The following is an 18,101-nucleotide window of genomic DNA, read 5'->3' on the forward strand; positions in this document are numbered from 1 at the left end:
ATAAAACGTCTAAAAAATATGAATTATAAAAGGTATTTAGGGAAGTTGGGTGAGAAATGTAGGCTTATGTTAATGCAAAGAAACCTAGGAAAACAAACATGAGTTGTTTGACTGACTGCTTTATCTGGCCACATAAATAAAAATATTTTCTTCATCCTATGTCATCTTACCATTGAAAAACTTGATAATGTCAGTGAAGTCCATGTTATTTTCCAAAATGATGTCTCTATACATCTCCACAAGGGCAAGAGCGATGAAAAGCACAAAGTGCTCTGAAGAAGTGTGCTTGGCTGCCCAGATTGTTTCCCATACAGAGAACACGTCATCATAAACCATTTCTATTTGGAAAAAAAAAAATGAAATACCTTATTAGCATACTTCATGCAAGAGCAGACAAATTAACAGGGGGGTTAATTAAACTATGATTCATGCATTTCCCTTCCCACCTCTTTTGAAGTCAAGAAGGAACCAGCGGTAACAGAAGTAGAAGTGAGTGTAGTCTCCATTCTGTTGCATTAGCTCAAACAGTTCAGAGTCCAGGATCTGGAGAAACAAAAAACCAGCATGTGTGAATGTGTGCATCTGTCAGAGCTTAAATAAACACAACCTGAGAATCTAATATTACTTGAAGTATAAGAGCCCAATGGAATACTACTGCAACCCAGCTTTAATGTGCATAACTCTGCATACAGTTATCACTGCAAACACAATCTAAAAGTGATTAAATAATTAAACCATTGTATTTACCGTTAATTTGCATAGGTAAATGAGATGATCTGTCAATGGAATTAGTATTTTTTTCACCTTATAATAAGATATTTAGATATAAGAGTATTTTTTTCCCCCCACAGAGTATAATGCCTTAGGATGCTTTTTTTCAACAGAAACAGAAAACCTGCTCAGGTTTGATAGAGAGAAATACATGACAACATAAAAAAAAAAAGAAAAACTGTTGGTGATGGTGTACGACTGAAGAGCATTGTAAAGGCTCAAATTCAGCCTTAAATCCTCAAAATACTGCCAGAATGGCTCAAAGTCCAAATGTGTGTTCAATGTTTTTTGAGTCTTAAACATTATTCTCCTTCTCCATGGACATATGTTGGTAATTTTTTATCAAAAAATGTTTTGATCCCAGTGAAGTTAAGACAAAAAAAAAAAAAATTTTGCACCAACCTCTAAAAGGAAGAATATATCAACATGCTTTCTACATTAAATCAGACTGATCTAAACCTTGTTGCTAAGAGAATGTGAAGAAAATTCACTCTCTAGGTGAGTAAAGTTTATTCAGACCTCTAGAGATTTGTACCTGACTCGTTAGGTTTAAAAAAAATGTATGCAACACTTTTGAGATTTTCATTTGTAAAACAAAAACAACAACATTCTATTCATTGTGTTTCTGTTTACATGTGGGAAATACATACTAGACACTCCTGTTTCAATATAAATCATCATGTTTGTCACAAATGTTTGCAACCGGATGTTAAAGTAAAAAGTAAATATGCCTGAGAGTCCAAAATGAAGAAACATTATAGGGAGGACATTTATATTGATTCCCCTTAAGAGGAATCCAGAATTACCGGTATTATTTATTTATTTATTTTTTTATTTATTTAAATTTCAAACCTGATTTTTTTTTTTTTAATCCTGTTTTTCAGATCAGAATATTTCAAATTAACAGAAAAGGTTAAATCTAAATTTACCAATGGTATAATGTCACATTTAACTAGTTTTCAATTAGTTTAATCACTATTTTATTTTGTTTGTTTTGCACATAAAAAAAAGAATGCACTCACTTATAAATAAAAGGGAACGCATATTCGCAAAGTGGGTGTCCATGGCCCCTCCATGGGGAAAGTTTTNTTCAATGATTTAATCACTATTTTATTTTGTTTGTTTTGCACATAAAAAAAAGAATGCACTCACTTATAAATAAAAGTGACCGCATATTCGCAAAGTGGGTGTCCATGGCCCCTCCATGGGGAAAGTTTTGGTTCATCCTCTTCATCAGTTCAGTGAAGCAGCTAAAGGCCATTACCTCTGTGGAAATCCCCCCCAAGACATACATGTAGGCACACAAGGTGGGTCATTAATGCACATTAGTAAAAAACTTAAAAGTGTGGACTTTGAATATTACTGACCATCATCCAGAATAACCAGAAGGGGAGCCAATAAATCACACATGCCCTGCACGTAACCTGTCTCCAGATGCTGCCACACATAACTGTAATGATAACCACATTTTTGGTTATTTATTTTGAGTTTGAAGCAAATTTTTACATTAATATTCAGTACAAGAAGTAAGGAAAATTATATTTGATGGTCTGTTTCTTCATTGTAAAGTCTTTACAGCAAATATTATACCACTGGAAAGCCTGTTTATTATTATTATTTTTAATTGGTGCAACATTTATAAGGAAAATACTTGGAAGTTGAGCAGATGATGATGAGGATTTAGCTAATGAATCCCTAAGCAAAAAATGATGTCTATTCTGCTGAGTCATAGTAGAAATTTTATTAATAGCAAGCTGGTCATTATAGCAATTTAACAATCAATTAATTTAATAAATAGGGGCCACTGTTGTGTGTGAAAAAACTACAGACTGCAGTGTGACACCTCCTCCTCATATTGAGCAAGGCCTTGGTTCCAACTGCTGCAGGATGGCATCCCCTTTTTAAAATTCTAGCAAGCAGTGTGGTTGTGTTTATCACTCTGAAATGATCACCAAGGCGAAGCTTATCTATTAGGAATTGCCTCTGTGTAGAAAAGCGTTACCATACAGGAGGATAGACATAACTCCCTAAGGGGATACAATACAATACAGTAGCAACAATATCTTCACCCTGACAAATCTCTGCGGTAAGATTTAATCTAATATAACAATCCCTATTTCTTAAATTAAGGGAAATGCAAACCGACGGCATCACACTGCCTCCATAAATATTATGTTTAACATAAACAGAGAGGATTTGGCAAGTATTTCTTGTGCTTAATTCAATTAAAAATTCAAAAATAAGTAGGACCTACATCCTAACTTCTGCTACTAAACCTACAAACATCCTTCCAAATATGGAACCATTAATCAGGCATTAATAAGCCTTTTAATTAAAAAAAATATTACCAAGAAGCATGGTTATAGCCAAGGAAGAAAACAGCTTATTTAGCAGTAAAGCATGTTTTACCTGCACATGATGTTACGCAGCTTCTCCAGATTCTCAGGGGTGAAGTACCAGTACGTTCGGTCGCAACGTCTGACATCTTTGTCAATGCGATGCAAGTTGATTAAGTACATATCGAGTGTTTCTTGCTAAAATAAATGGCAGTAGATTTGTAAGTGTATGTTTGCAATTGAGGTAATGAATTTCTTTACACTGTGCAATGCTTACAGAATAGGTCTGTTCCTCAGAGGATTCTTCATATTTAGTCACACCTCCCATCTCTGCAGATTCTGGTTCAGTGAGCACGTTATCCATTTCCACCTCCTCTTCAGACAGACCCAGATCAGTGCCCTCAGGGCTGGTGTTGCATGCTGTGTCCAGATGGTGATCTTGGGCCAGCCTTTCTGAGGCCATTTTCTCCCTTTGTGCCAGGGAAATGGGAGGCGCAGCAAGCCCTATCAACGGTCTGGGCTTTAAGTCTTCTGAAGTCACACATGTTATCCCAGCAGGAATGTCCTCCATTTCCAAGGCCGAGGGAGAGTCATCCGAATCTATTGCATCTGGAGACTGACGAGAGTGAGATGACAATGAGAAGCTCCCTCTTGAGGCTGTCTGCAGAGCATTTAGCACCTGTCTGACCGGAGAGTTTGAGCCTGGTTTCTCAAGTTGCATCTCTGCAGCTTTTTTGGTTTCTGCAAAGTCACAGACAGCCAATTCTGCATTTTCAGTTTTTGTAGAACCCTGTGGCTTTTCGTCACTGTGAGAATCTGGGTTTTCTCTTGACGTCTCTGAACAAGATCCTTCCCTTGCGATATCCTTGATCTTGTTTGCTTGAAGAGTCAAAGTTTCTCCGAGTGGAGGTGCTTGGAAATATTCATTGTGTATTTCTTTTTCCAGCTTCAGAACATTAGTGTTTTCTTGAGCCGGCTTCACATTTATATTTGTATCAACTTCTTTTACTACTCCTTGGGTCGTGGGATAATTACTCTCAGATGCAGATGTCTCTTTGGTCTTATTTATTTCCGTCTCTGCAGAAGCCTCACTTTTTAGATGCATCTCCTCCTCGTGTATCACAGCCTCTTCCTCAGGATGTGGAGGTTTGACATCTTGTCCTGCTGATTCCGAAGCTGCTTGTTCTGATTTGGCAGTAGTTTCTTCACAGAAGGTTTCTGATGCTTTGGCTGTCTGTTGAGAGGCTGCAGGTTCATCTGCTGACTCGCATATAGAGGAGCTTTCTGGAACTGGATGTTGATTTGATACAGCAGGTCTGGAGGATTCACAGGTAGGAGGTTGTGGAGCTTCTGTGGTCTTAACAAGACTAATAGATGGCAGCTCTTCTCCTTCAGCTATGGGTTCAGCTTCAACAGATTCAAATACCTTGTAACCAAAGGAAGATAATGAGAAAGAAAAAAAAATGTTATTTAAAATGAATAAAGTCTCTAAACAGTTTATCAATCAGCAAAAAATTAATTGATACATGTGTAGGAGCCATACTAGTGTTCTTGAATATTTACTCATTAGGTGACAGACGACATGCTGCAACAGCACCTGGGTGGTGGGTGTGTGTGTGTCACAAGGTTTGAATAGGTGCACATAGTGATCCACAGTCTGGTGAGAATGAGTGGATGAGGAAGTGGGGAGAGCCAGGCAGTAATCATAATGTGTGTTGACTACAATGACCTATTTCTGCAGACTGTTTGTAGCTTAACAATTTATTCTTTGATTGGATATGGAGTCGAATCTGCTGGATGAAAGGACTAAATGCTATTGCAACTGATTTAGCTTTTGAGGTTTTCTTGGAATTCATGTCTGACAGACAGTCAAGCCACAAGTTTAGCCAACGGCGGCCCTCAATTAGTCCCAGTTTGCCACAGTAATATATTTAATAATAACAGAGAATATAAATCAGTTTGAGCCCCAGACAAAGTAAAACAAACTCCACTAGAGTTAACTGCAAGGGTAAAGGTGTAAAAGCATGGTATATATATATATACACGTCATTTCATGAGGTGTAATGCACCAGTTTCCTTTGATGGAAAAACAAACTTCACACCTGATGCATTGCTGCTGTCCGTGTGCTTCACAGCTGTCAGAGTGTTTGCTGTTCACTTGCAAGTTTCCACCTTTTTGCCACACATTTAATAGTGATTATTATGACTTAGGACATCAGTTTTGAATTTCTAAAGGTCACAGAACCTCTTAAAAGGTATTTTACATCTGCAAATAAGAGTCTGTTTTTTTATGCTGCTCTTGGAGTAATGGCTTCTTCCTTGCTGAGTGGTCTCAGCCTATGTTACAACAGGATTTATATTGCTGTGGAAAACAGCACTATCTTAAGCTTTAGCCACCCTCTTCTTAAGTTTGAGTTCAAATAAAGTCCCTTCTAGGACACAGAATCTGTCTTTTTCATTTACAGTGGGATGGTGTGACATTGACATGGTATTTATATTTGCATAGAACAAAAAGATGAACGTGGGATTTCCAGAGATCTAAATTTGTAACACTTAGATTAAATAACACGGAAGCAGAGTTTCTTGGGTGTTGCATCCACTTCACTGAAATGTTGTGATAGAACCCAGAAGAGTAACAATTAAATAAAAAATGGACTTTACCACATAGTTTAAAAGGTATAGAAATCATTTGGCATGTAAATTTCTGTTTTTCGAAAATGTTAATAAATCTGCTTCTCATTTTTCAAGTATTTAGCAAATAAAATATTTTTTTCTTACAGAAAATTTCTCGTAACAGATAATATAAGAACTTTTGAGTAATGCCCATACATCTTTGAGGCTACTTAAAAAATATGTGCAGTTAACTGAGCAAAAATTATGAATGTGTAGACGTGTTTCATTGTATTAAAAGTGCTTTAAAAAACTTAAGTAAAAAAAAATATTAAGAGACACATTGTCTAATTGTTCCATTTGTTTGAACTACCTTAGCACAGCTGCTGGAATCACACTGGCTTTGGGTGTTTTGCTGGTCTGAGCTGCTACTCAGAGATGACTAGAGTGAAATATATAAAAGGAAAAAAACTCAAATTATTTCTACAGTCTAATATAAATCAAAATGTTTATGCAATGGTCTCATTACACAGTTTTTTGTTCTTTTAATGAGTATAAATGAAACTTGCGTCTGTGCTGATGGTGGAGTCCCGCTGTATGGGCCCTCGTTCTACACTGGCTCCAGACGAACACCGTGCAAGGGCTTCGGCATGCTTCTCCCTCTCTCTCTGACGCACTATGACCTCACAGCCCTGCCACTCCTTCATTGTCTGTTCATACATGGCTCGCATTTGATCGTCGATCTAGAAAAAGTTGAAATATTATAAAACAAAGCCCAAATCAGCATGTCAACAATTATATTTGCATTAGGCAGGAAATACCTCCAGTCTGACTTTCTCAGTCGTGGTGAACTGATAATGTCCCAGCAGAAAGGGCCAGACCTCTTTGCGAAGTGATGAGGCCACACCCCCAAAATACACAAGCCTGTGTATCTCCTTCTCCTCAAAGGCCTTAAATAATGTATTCAATGAATTTCCTTGCAGCGAAACTAACAAAACATTTTGAAGGACAATGTATGTGAACCTTACAGAGCTGTCCTTGAGAAAACGTTCCCAAACCTCCACAGTAAGACCACCCCGTGCATGGCAAGGTACATCCGGATCAACTATAGTTGTGTTGACCAAAGCAGAAAGGTGCGTCCGGACTGTGGATAAATGGCGACAGTATGCCAGCCCTGGGAAAAAAACAGCAGACTTTTAACATTCACTCAATAAGAATAAAGTAACTAATCAGTGATCGACACTGATTGAGGGGGTGTTGCAGTACTCTAAGTGCTGATGTACAAGGGTGTAAATGTAGATTTGGCCTGATGTGTTTGAGTAGGTATGTATGTGTATGTTTACATGTATATATTTGTGTATGTATATATGTGTGTGTGTGTATGTAATCGTGTATATATGTATTTTGTATGTGTGTGCGAATATCGGATAAAAACAGAAGATTAACAGGAAAGTTACTTAAAATGCAATTAGAGGGATAGGGGGTATGAAGAATAAGTTTTACTTCTTCATACCCCTTTTCAGAACATTTACATTAATCAAGATCTGTTCTTTGGCTATATATACCAACAGGCTTATTTGGTGAAGGGTTTTGTTTCTATTTATGTTCAGGTGAATTTAGTTTGTTTGGAAATTGGAGGTTGATTTTGTGTTAACCAGTCTCTTTTTGTGTGTATTTTATTGATTGATTTATTGTTTCTTGAAATTGTCTGAAATAAATTATTTTCATTTCATAAATCTGCTGGTCTGGGTTAATTTTTGAGAAAAAAATATGGATGGGGTTTAATACTTACATCCATAGAAAGCCCGAGAGATTATTTGGTATTTCATTGTATCACAAAGGAGCTTTATAGGAGCCCTGGTAAGATGGTAAAATTGTCAAGTTAGTCATGTGGAATAATCTGAATGTTCATTATAGCTAATCCCTGGGGCCTACTTACCTTTCATGATTGCAGCCATTAGGTAAAGAGCCATCAGAGGAGCCGTTGTGTGAGCAGGAGGAGCAGGAGGACTTTCTAGGTGTTGGTTGCCACATATTAACACCCTGGTCCATCATCTCAAGAGGCACTGCACAATACAGGAGCGTTTGTCATTTCCTCTCGGTGTTATCAGCATCAAAAGCAAGATCACAGCAAGTGAATACAAACAGATTTGGACATAAAGTTAATTTCCTTAAACTGTTAAACCTAAAAAAAAAAAAAGACAGGAGAGAATGCAGATGGAGGTGAAGCAGATAAATTATTTCTCTCCATGTAAAGGCACTTTGCTGACAAGACGACCATAATGGGGAAAGAAACCAGACAATAAACAAACAGCTAGAGCATTTTCAAATTAAAACAAACTTAATTACCAAGACTTATATGGAATATGGAAGCCTGGGGAAAATGGTTTAACTAAACTGAGATCTTATTAAGAGAGAAAAGCAATCTTAGTTGTAATCTGTAATGATTCTTTAATGGATCATCACTAGGAGACAGATTAAGGAGATTAAAGACACTTACTGAACTCCATCTGATTGCCGGGGAAGAGGATCCGAAACACATAATCAGTTGCTTCATCCTCTTCCTTATCTGAGAAAGAATCACATGAGCTGTGTGGACTTCTCCTTCTCAGTTTGGGGAAAACCTTTCCCTGTAGGAAAGAAAGAGTAAAAAAAAAGAAAAAAGGAAAGAACAAGTAAGGGGTATTTTCATTTCTAGAAACTACATGAAAAACAGAACTGGAAAGAAGTATTCTTTCACACCTGATGTCTTTGTATTTGCTTAAAATGAGGCAAAGTTTAGTGTTTCCAGGTTTTCTGAAAGTCATTTAAGTTTTCTTTTTTTTTGCTGTGAGTACCGCCTTTGTTTTCCCTTTCATAGAAAGTACTCATGGCTTAATCAAACTGATATTCTGCTTGTTTCTATCGTTGGTAAATGTATCGATTTAATTTTACTATCAATAACTAGACCTATATTCAGCTGGAACAGCATGGATCAGTCAGAGCTGAATGTCAGTCCAAATGGATACAACATAACTGAATATAAATTGAACTTCATTCTTTTCTTTGTTTTTTTCTTATCTGAATTAAATTGACTCTTAAGTAAATTATATAGGTACAAAAGGTATGGTTCGACAAAGTTTTACTAACCTTTCCTCTATGGTTCCAGAGTGGAGGGTCCAGTTGTCCATGAGGTAGCAGACCAGTCTCTAGACAAGTGAGAAACTGAAGCAGGTGACCCCCTTTGGGAAAATGTAGTGGGGGTCTCTGAATCCCATCTTGACTGACCAAAACTACAGTGCCGCCGCTGTTTACTGGGGATATCACCAACATACAGATGAATAACTCATAGAGATGAAATGTAAATTGGAGGAGAAAAACTAAAGGGGGATTAACATACCTTGTTGATGACAGTGGAGATACACAATCTCCTCCAAACGAATCGTCATTGCATAATCCCAGAAAACACTGAAAAAAAGATAAGGAATGAATGTACAGTTTTAAAACCAGAATTCCTCTTTATGTATCGTTTTTAAAAACCTCTTTTCAGAGTCCAGCTCCCCAACGTTGCCATTCATTAACTGATTGGGTGTCCATTTGAGTGTCATGAGATCTGCAGTTTGATGAAGTGAAAGGTAGCCTGGAATGGCCTCCATGCCATCTCTCTACAAGCACAAAAACAATCTTTTAGGCAGCACAATCAAAAAATGTCATAACTAAATCATTTAGATCAAATCGGTTCACTATTTTACTAATATACAAATAAGATGCACTAACCGGCTGCACCAGAACATTGTTCTTTCCAAACAGAAGGGTGGCTCTGGAGTTTTGGTGGAGGGACTCCACATACTCCCTCACCCATGTGAGAGGCCGATCATCCATGCTACCGCTAGATTGTCTCTTTTGGATCTGGTATTTTGATAAGAAATCATAAAAACATTAACATGTTGAAACAATAGTGCAATTGATGAGAGGTATGAGTAGTTTATACTTCATACCAAGGCAGGCCTTCTAGAGGGAGAATCCTGTCGGCAGTGGCTGCTGTGGATTCGATGTCGCTGGACCAGCTCATCCGCAGACGGATCTGTCCAGAAATGGTCGGCCGTTTTCACTTTGGTGTACTCCAGCGCACAGGGCCCAACTGGAAGACAAGATTAGTTATTTTAAAATACTTCTTTGAATTATTTTCTTAAGTGAAAGTTTGCATAATAAGAGAAAGTACCGAGAAGAGATGCAAGGATTGGTCCATCCACAGGATCCATCAGCATGGCTTCTTTATCATAAAATCCACTAAGACAAATTGTAGAAACACATTCAGAATGTTTCACATATTTCTTAGAAATATTTTGAAACACATATGTAGGAACATAATTGAGGAGATATTTGCTGGGGTACACAAAATAAAAAATAAGAGAAGAATCTGAATAAATGGTTCATAGTTTAAGCTCTATTGAAGTATTTTTGTTCAGAGAAAATAACATCTTTTTATAGGGCTACTTTTATCAAACAATTCCATACAAAGAGGAGTACTCTCATATCAGGTCCAAAGCGCAATAATCAACATGTAATACCTGCTGTTTTCAACCAAATACATAACAATCTTGTCCAGAAGCTTCTCCATCAAGGCTGTTCGAATCCACAGATGTTTCAGAGCCTGAGGAGGGAGGTTGGGCAACTTTGACTGCCGACTGCGGTCGTTACTGAGTGAAGAAATGTTCTGCTTGCTATAGAGAGCAAAAAAAACAAACAAACATAATGATAAAAACGATGTATAGGAAAGAAGCGCATTTGATAACTCTATATTAGTTGTTTTAAAGTAAATGGCCTGTATTTAAATAGCGCTTTTTCAAGTCAGGAGACTGACCAAAGTGCTTTACACTGCATTCAGTCATTCAGTCTTGCCCAAGGACACAACGACACTGAAAGCCAGAGCCAGGGCTTGAACCGACAACCTATCGATTGCAGGGCAAACCCCTGCAACCAAGGCTACTGTCGCACAAAGACTTATATACACACATAAACAATATCTTTAAAAGGTTTCTTTTTCTAAGGAATCACTGCATAAAGCATCTTGCAAATGTATTTGACATTTTATGCTACAGTCTCAAATTTAAAATTTGGTTCAACTGAGATTTTATTGGATCGACCAACGCAAAGTCATGTATTCCAGGTGATGTAAGGACATTAACACAGGACTTTGAAAAACTTTACAGACAAATATTTGCAACCCGTGGTATGCAATTTGTATGTATTGCAACAAACGTCCACATTTCAGGGAGTTTTTCCTCTCCACTTTCGCTACAAGCATGCTTGGTGTGAGGGATTGCCTTCGAGTCAATGAGTCGATGCAATCAGCTGGTTTTCCTTAGACAGAATACTTTGAATCAATCTAATCTGACTGTAGGAAATGGTTGATTCGTCTATGTAAAGTGCCTTGAGATGACATGTGTTGTGAATTGGCACTATATAAATAAATAAAATGAATTTAATTTATTCATACCTACACTTAGATTGGGTGACATAGAAAAAGGGTTTAGGATGATGTGAAGCCTTTGTGTTTTATCACACATGGTGCTTCACATGCAGGCTTGAAATTTAAATTACTGTCACCTACTGTATCCCGCTGGTGGCCAATGATTCCACCATTGAAAAAGCTCTGGTTTATGATGCTCATGGTTAACTCTTTAACCTCCAAACCAGTCTTCTTTTGCAGCTCCTGAAACTTTTCTTAAAGTATTAACAGTATTATGTTGGGGAATGGTTGGTTCAGAGTGATATGCAGGCTTAGCTTTCCTCTACTTAATTTACCTTAATTAAGAACAGAGTTTCCTATACATTTTAGCTTGTGAAGACAAAACCTACTTTCTATTAGTGAACTGGAGACCCTCCAAAAAAACAGTGTTTGACTCTTCATCATGTAGGATGAAATAGTCAGAAGCATTTCTTAAAAGAATCAATTTTTACAATAAAGTTTCATTATCTCACTTTATAATTTCAGAAGTTTTTTAAACTGTCTAATGGGACATTTAATTACTGAATTATGCATTTCATAATTCAATGTTTTATTATTCTGTAATGCACAAAATAAATAAATAGATCATAAATAAATCATTTATTTGACAATATATCTATGTACCAAAATTTGTCCTATTTGGCTCTCAATTCAAATAAATGATTCCGAAAATCTTGCATTCATAACTTTGAGAATCTCCGGTTTAATAGATTAAGATGAGCCTATCGTCTTTTTTATCCCTTTTCTTAAGATGAACCAATATTTGTCTGAAAAATACCAGATATCCAATAGTTGTACAATATTAAAAAATAAAGTAACAAAATCAGGTTCTTATCCAGAATATAGAAACAGCTAAAAGGGAAAGGAAGGCAGACGGAAGTCATTTTACCTGTTTTCAATAAGCTGCTCCAGCTCCTGGACCTTTCTACAGAGCTCCTCAGCGGGAGAAAAGCTCTTTCCCACCTTCATAAAGAGTGCAGCGACCTTATTACTGCACAGCAGGCCTGCAATTCGACGCTTCAGTCCATGCAGCACGCATGCTTCTACTACAGCTATAAACACATAATCATACACACAGTTTTGATCAGTCCGCAGATATTGGAATTTAATTTGCTACTCAAATTTGTTTATTTTCAAAACAACAAAGTTTATCTATCCGAAAGCCTGAAGCATTTCTATTCCCAAGGTATTTTTTTTTTTAATAAAGGAAATACACATGAAGAAAATACAGGTGGGATGAGAAAAAAATACACTGAAATCTGGGCTGTCTTTGGTTGCTAGGATATAAGAAAGGTGAATCACATATGTCTCACTCCTGGTTAGCATCAACACCTCAGAAAGGCGCCAGTCTGCTTTAAAATACACTGGATCTATCCATCCACCCACCCTCGTAAATATGAGCAGACATGATGACAGAAAGTAAATCATACTGACTTGTGTTGTCTAAACAATCTGCACATGACCTTTAGGGGAATGTGGATAAAATCGTAGGAGGTGGCAGGACTTGACACAACATGATGTCAACCACTAAGTAATTAGTTTTGATATGCTAGATAATGCTAGTAAAAACTTGACTTAATCATTTTACAAGCTCCATATTTTATTCAGTTAATTTTCCAATATAAACAAAAAAGCATCAAAAACAAACAGGATCCCCATAGGTTGTAGGTAAAAAATAAGCAGCATAGAAGTATTTACCACAGAAGGAGATAATGTGGCTGCTGTCTGCATGCACAAATTTCCTCGTTACTGCTTCCTCCATAATTTGCTTCACCTAAAGGAGAGAAGAAGAATGTGGAACTAGCTTTAAGTTCACAATAACAATTTACAAAGCCATGACTTCTCTGTTTTGGAAGGTAAAAGTGACAAAAAAGATAAATACTTTGTAAATACAAAATTCATTTCCCTGTAGAGAAACATTTGTCTGCTCTTCTTTGCAGATTTTTTTTAAGTATAAACAATCTATTCATGATCTCACAAAGTATATTGATCCGATTTAAGGGGACACTTAAGCAGGTCCACATTAAAACCTTCAAAATTTTTATTGTTATTATTATTTTGTGCTTAGTTAAAGGTGAGCTTGCTAGTCTACATATGGTCACTGCAGCATAGATCTTGACCTTGAAACAAAGGTCACAAGCTAAAGGTTGGATGTTGTTCTTTAGGGTACCATGAACGTTGAAAAATCAAGTCTGTGGTTAAAATGTTTCTCTTAGACTCCTTTAGGACACAAGAGAGACTCTAAATATGTTCCTTAAGTAATTATAATCGGATCCATTCTTCTGGGACGGTTCTCAACTGTTTCACATTTTCTCAGTGCATGTGTAAATAAAGGCTTTCATTATGGATTAAAAAGTGTTTAAAGTGGGTTTTCCTGACTAATATGTGACAATGGCTGCAATGTATTTTTGAATTTATTTAAATTTGAGCATGCTGTGATTTTTTTTTTAGCCTCCTGAATACTGTCAAACAAATTGAATTTTATTTTATCTTGTGACTCCATGCATCAGACAGTTATCAGACCTGGATGTGTATGTGATTTAACGTAAAGGTAAAGTGGTTCCGCTTTTTTCAGCTTTATACAAATCATTTAAACATTTGGGTTATCTTGTTTTTAGTATTAAGAAAAAATAAAATAAAATAAAAACAAATTTGCAAGTGAAAGAATACTTTCTCATGGTACTACATTATGTGCCAAAGACTTATGAATGAATATAAAAATCTGCAATTACAGTTAACATTAATAGAGCAGATGGTTAATAGAAACAGTGCGCCTCATGCAACATTTTTGTCCTCCTGTTGTAAACTCATGCTTTTTCTCCTACCGTGGGCTTTAACGAATGAAACACATCAGGTTCTAAAAACATTCTTAACTTCAGTGAATGATTGTAAATAATCCTCTTAAACGCGATGCAGTCCTATAGAATTGTAAATCTGCATAATAAACACTCAGATTCATCCATATAAGGCTATGGATTCCCGTGCCTCCTTGAATGAACATGCAGATGTTTATTTATGGAAATGGCATTGAAGATGAAAAAGAAGGACTTTATTGGTTGGGGGTTCAAGGTATGACTGACAGCTGAGGATCAGAATTAAAGGAGCCGTAAAAAGCCAAGCAGTGGGCAATAAATTACCAGAGCTCTGAATGAGTTGTTATACTGTTACAGAAGTAAAATAAAGGAATAAAAATAATATATAAGAAAAAAATCATTTGATCCGAAAACAGTCAACAGAAACTACTAATGGAGTTGCAAGAGGTGCAACATATGCTGTATATACTTAATGTAAGTTTAGGCTCAACCAACACGACAACTTTCTGCAAAATCTCCTTTTAATAAACAGAGATGTACTGTATATCTTCAGACTACAAATTCATACAGTCCCAAATCCAAATAATCTGCATTTAGTGTAATAACAAAGCCAAGGAGCTGCCAAGGAGTGAAATGAATGTAAGTCTCACCATTAAAGCAGTTTTTCTGAACTATCTATCCATTTTCTGTTCCAGATTTCAATAGTAGCTTAATTGCAGATTGTTGTTTCTTTTCTAAATCCCTCGTACAACAATTTAAGAACATATTTTTTCGTACCAGCAGTTCTTGCATGAGGCTCAGTGTCCTTAACTTCTCAGAATAAGTCTGATTGAAGATTGAAATCTCTGGTGTCAACATTTGGTGCTTTCTTTAACAAGGCTGTTTGGGAATTACTCTTTTCTACAGCTCTGCTGTGTCAAAATACATCTCGTGACGCATCAAGAGATTTTTTTTCTCTTGATGTGTCCATCAAATGTGAGATGCATATCTCCTAGATTATCAAATAACACCAAAAAGATTTCAAAGTCCTACAACTCAAAAAATAAACACCAGACAAAGGCAAATAGTGTTCCACCTGTCTATTTTCATATAACATCACATAACTGAACAGTTAAAGCAAAAGCCTAAAATGATCAACCAAGCACGAATACTTGGTCTTCTTTTATTGCTCACTTCTGGCCTTGAATAAAGTTTACCTTTAGCTTTTCTGTTGTATTCAACATGACTTTCAAGCCAGAGATTTTTTTCCCTGTGAAATTGTAAATCTCCCTTTACTTTATGGATTTGTTATAGAAAATTGTGACTGACCAGAAATAAAAAATCCTTTTGGGATTATACTTAAAAGGAAACGAAACAAAAGAAACAAAGAAAAATATCAACCAGTAAAAGCCTTATTCGTAGCCAGTGCATCCCCCAAAAGACAGAGGATTGTCAAACAAAACTATAGATCCTCTTGAACTCTAAGGTTTTCTCTTAATATCTTTTTAAATCAACAAAATGTAGACCCTAATTGTGAATATCTGAAAAATGCTGCACATTTCTATTCAATTAAGTGTATATATTAGTCTATTTTATTGCATGCCTTATACCCACAGTGTTTTAGATAATTTTATAATTTTATTTACCTATTCCATATTATATGTTTCATGTTGCACGATTGTACCATAAAAAATTCCTAGTTTGTGAACTCCAACTTGCAAATACAGATGCAAGACCTTTAGGTCATGAATCTACCAGCTTTGCACATTTAGAGACTTGATGTTACAAACACATATTCTGATGCACCCACAATGTTGCGCTGAACTAAATGCTGCACAAACTGAATGTTTACGACAACAAGGACAGTGTTCCATGAAAGGACCCCAAAAAATTTGGTTCAGTTCATAAATACCAATAATGCAGGTTATGGGCAAGCTCTATGTCTGTGCTTACCTCAATTTTATATGCATAATAAAGAAAATGTGAAGTTTGCTGCTTTGTTATAAGCAGATGTAACAAACTTGCAAACATTTCTACATTGAAATATAAATCATGCCTGCTGCAGGTTCTTGGCTACCAGTCACAGAGGTTTTTTTTTTTTAGAAGCAGTGAGTCACAGGTAAGTGTAAGCATGGACACACAAAAAAAAGTCAGTTTGGACCAGGTTCTCTAAGCAATGATAAAAACCCACATTTCTCTTCTCTTATGGAAACAAAGTCACCCAGCAGTCTGAATGCAATGTAAGCTCTCTGGTTTTATAGCTTTTTGTGCAAAGAACAAACAAACTGTTTGAATAGTGCAGCTGTTTGGAACATCTAAAATGAAGCAGATGGCAAGGTCACAGCTGCAAGTTTCAAAGCATTGAAGGGCTAATGTTTATTTTTATTTCTTCGTGCAGACAGATTAAAATGCAGCTATTTTCACTGCATGGCTTCTGTTAGGTGCAACATTTACAATCATCCCTATTGGTATTATCGTCATCACTACCATCACCACCATCGTCATCATCCACCTTCACTATAACAGAGCGGTCTTATTTATAAGGAGAATAAAGCTGCAGGTTTCATCACAGATAGGCCTGTGGCGTTGTTGGCAGACCCCGTGGAGCGACGTCTACAACCCACACCCACGTACACGCTCGTCACGCTCTGGTAAACACGAAGAGAACCGAGTAGCAGCCTAAATAAAAACATGAATGTTTTCTTAAAATGTTACAAACCTCCTTCTTCACGTTGCGAAGCAACTTCTGACGCGTCTCGGCTTCTGTCACGGGAGAAAACATGATGAATATGCAGATCAGATCCTTCCTGCGTGGAGAAATGAATGATGATGATGATGGTGATGATGATGGTGATTACCTCCCATCGCTCTGTGTTGGGTGCGCGCAGCTTTCTGGAGAAGGTCTGGGAATCTGCGGAGGGAAAGAAGAGAGAGAATCAGAGAAGTGTTTTAAGCGAGCACATTAAACCTATGTTCTATCTCTCTGCGAACCACCTCCCCTTTAAAGCCACAGAGCCACTGCAAAGAGACAGCACGCACATTTATTGTCCCATGGAAAAACACACGCACAAATACTTTCCTCTAATCCTCTTCTAATCTGTTAGCATAATTAAATTGATAAATATTTATGCACGAAAGATCATAAGTGACGGGTCCAGAAATGGGCGGTTCTAGACACGGGCCCCGGGGCCCCTATTAGCAGGGGCGTAGCCAGAAAATCCCAATAGGGGTGGCCAGGCAATAACCAATGTACATTGAGGGGGGCCGAAAGGCACCAGAACATCAGGGTCAATCTACATTGTTCCAACAGGGACGAGAAAAACTTCCATATTTCCTAAAAAAAAAAAAAAAAAAAAAAAATTATCCTTTCCTGCAGCCTTTGCTAACAAATAGATGCATATATTTAAACATCTATGCTGTGTAAATAAAAGGTATAGTGGACACAATTCTTTCAGATTTGAGTTCTGGGGCGAACACATTTTACATTTTCACTACCTTGTCATGATCTTGGCGCTGATTTGGTTTTTTTCCTTTGCTCCTTGCTCCCCTGTCTAATTGGTTCTGCGGCTGATTATCGCCGTTTATTTCCACCTGGTTCCTCTACTATTTAAGTTGTGTGTTTGCCTCCCATCAGCGCCAGGTTATTCGTTTGTTTTGGTGAGACGCTTCCGAGCAATATTTAGTCTGTCTGTTTCCCTGATTGTGACCAGTTTTCTGCCCTGTGAATCTCGAGTTTTTGCCTTGCCCCTGTCTGCTCTGTTTGTCGCATCTGATCCTGGATTCTACCGGCTATGAACCTGGAACTGTCTCCTGACTTCGGCCTTGGATTTCCCTTCTGGACTCTGTTGCTGCTCGGCGTCTGCTGCTCGCTCTCTAGGAACTCCGGGGGCGTCGCCCGCTGCAACTGCGGTCAAAGCTCCGCGAACGGACTGAACTTTGAATCAGGTCAGTGACTAGCTCCAAGTCATACTCAGCTCCACATCCAGTCACTGACCTGTATTCTCATATCCCTGCAGAGATCCGCCCCACAGCAGACGAGCAGCCCCGCGCACCTGTTTTGGTTAATAAACGCTTTGAACTTTCCCACTGCCTGTCTCGCCT

At 37.3% G+C, this 18,101-nt stretch overlaps 1 protein-coding gene across 1 annotated transcript; it reads right to left on the minus strand.

Moving 5' to 3' along the window:
• Nucleotides 1–156: 156 nt before the first annotated feature.
• Nucleotides 157–17,142, minus strand: LOC107091270 (small G protein signaling modulator 1-like). Its single transcript, XM_015385096.1, has 24 exons — nucleotides 16,859–17,142; nucleotides 16,720–16,763; nucleotides 12,907–12,982; nucleotides 12,098–12,260; nucleotides 10,268–10,420; nucleotides 9,919–9,986; nucleotides 9,695–9,837; nucleotides 9,474–9,605; nucleotides 9,237–9,361; nucleotides 9,097–9,164; nucleotides 8,847–9,010; nucleotides 8,218–8,347; nucleotides 7,657–7,783; nucleotides 7,510–7,574; nucleotides 6,746–6,891; nucleotides 6,539–6,667; nucleotides 6,287–6,460; nucleotides 6,091–6,159; nucleotides 3,385–4,533; nucleotides 3,181–3,305; nucleotides 2,139–2,221; nucleotides 1,931–2,037; nucleotides 447–546; nucleotides 157–338 (listed from the first exon to the last, which is right to left on the minus strand). The coding sequence occupies exons 1-24, from the start codon at nucleotides 16,863–16,865 to the stop codon at nucleotides 157–159; spliced, it is 3,729 nt and encodes a 1,242-aa protein (XP_015240582.1). The 5' UTR covers nucleotides 16,866–17,142.
• Between the last annotated feature and the right edge of the window lie 959 nt (nucleotides 17,143–18,101).

Source organism: Cyprinodon variegatus, unplaced genomic scaffold (genome assembly GCF_000732505.1).
Source record: "Cyprinodon variegatus isolate N-32 unplaced genomic scaffold, C_variegatus-1.0 Scaffold331, whole genome shotgun sequence".
NCBI lineage: Eukaryota > Metazoa > Chordata > Actinopteri > Cyprinodontiformes > Cyprinodontidae > Cyprinodon > Cyprinodon variegatus.

Excerpts from the sequence above, each read along its gene's own strand:
- LOC107091270 (XM_015385096.1), bottom strand. Across the intron at positions 9,165-9,236 it reads GAGCTGGACTCTGAAAAGAG|TGTTTTCTGGGATTATGCAA; the intron begins GTTTTTAAAAAC and ends TCTTTTTTTCAG. Across the intron at positions 6,461-6,538 it reads CTGAGAAAGTCAGACTGGAG|ATCGACGATCAAATGCGAGC; the intron begins GTATTTCCTGCC and ends AACTTTTTCTAG.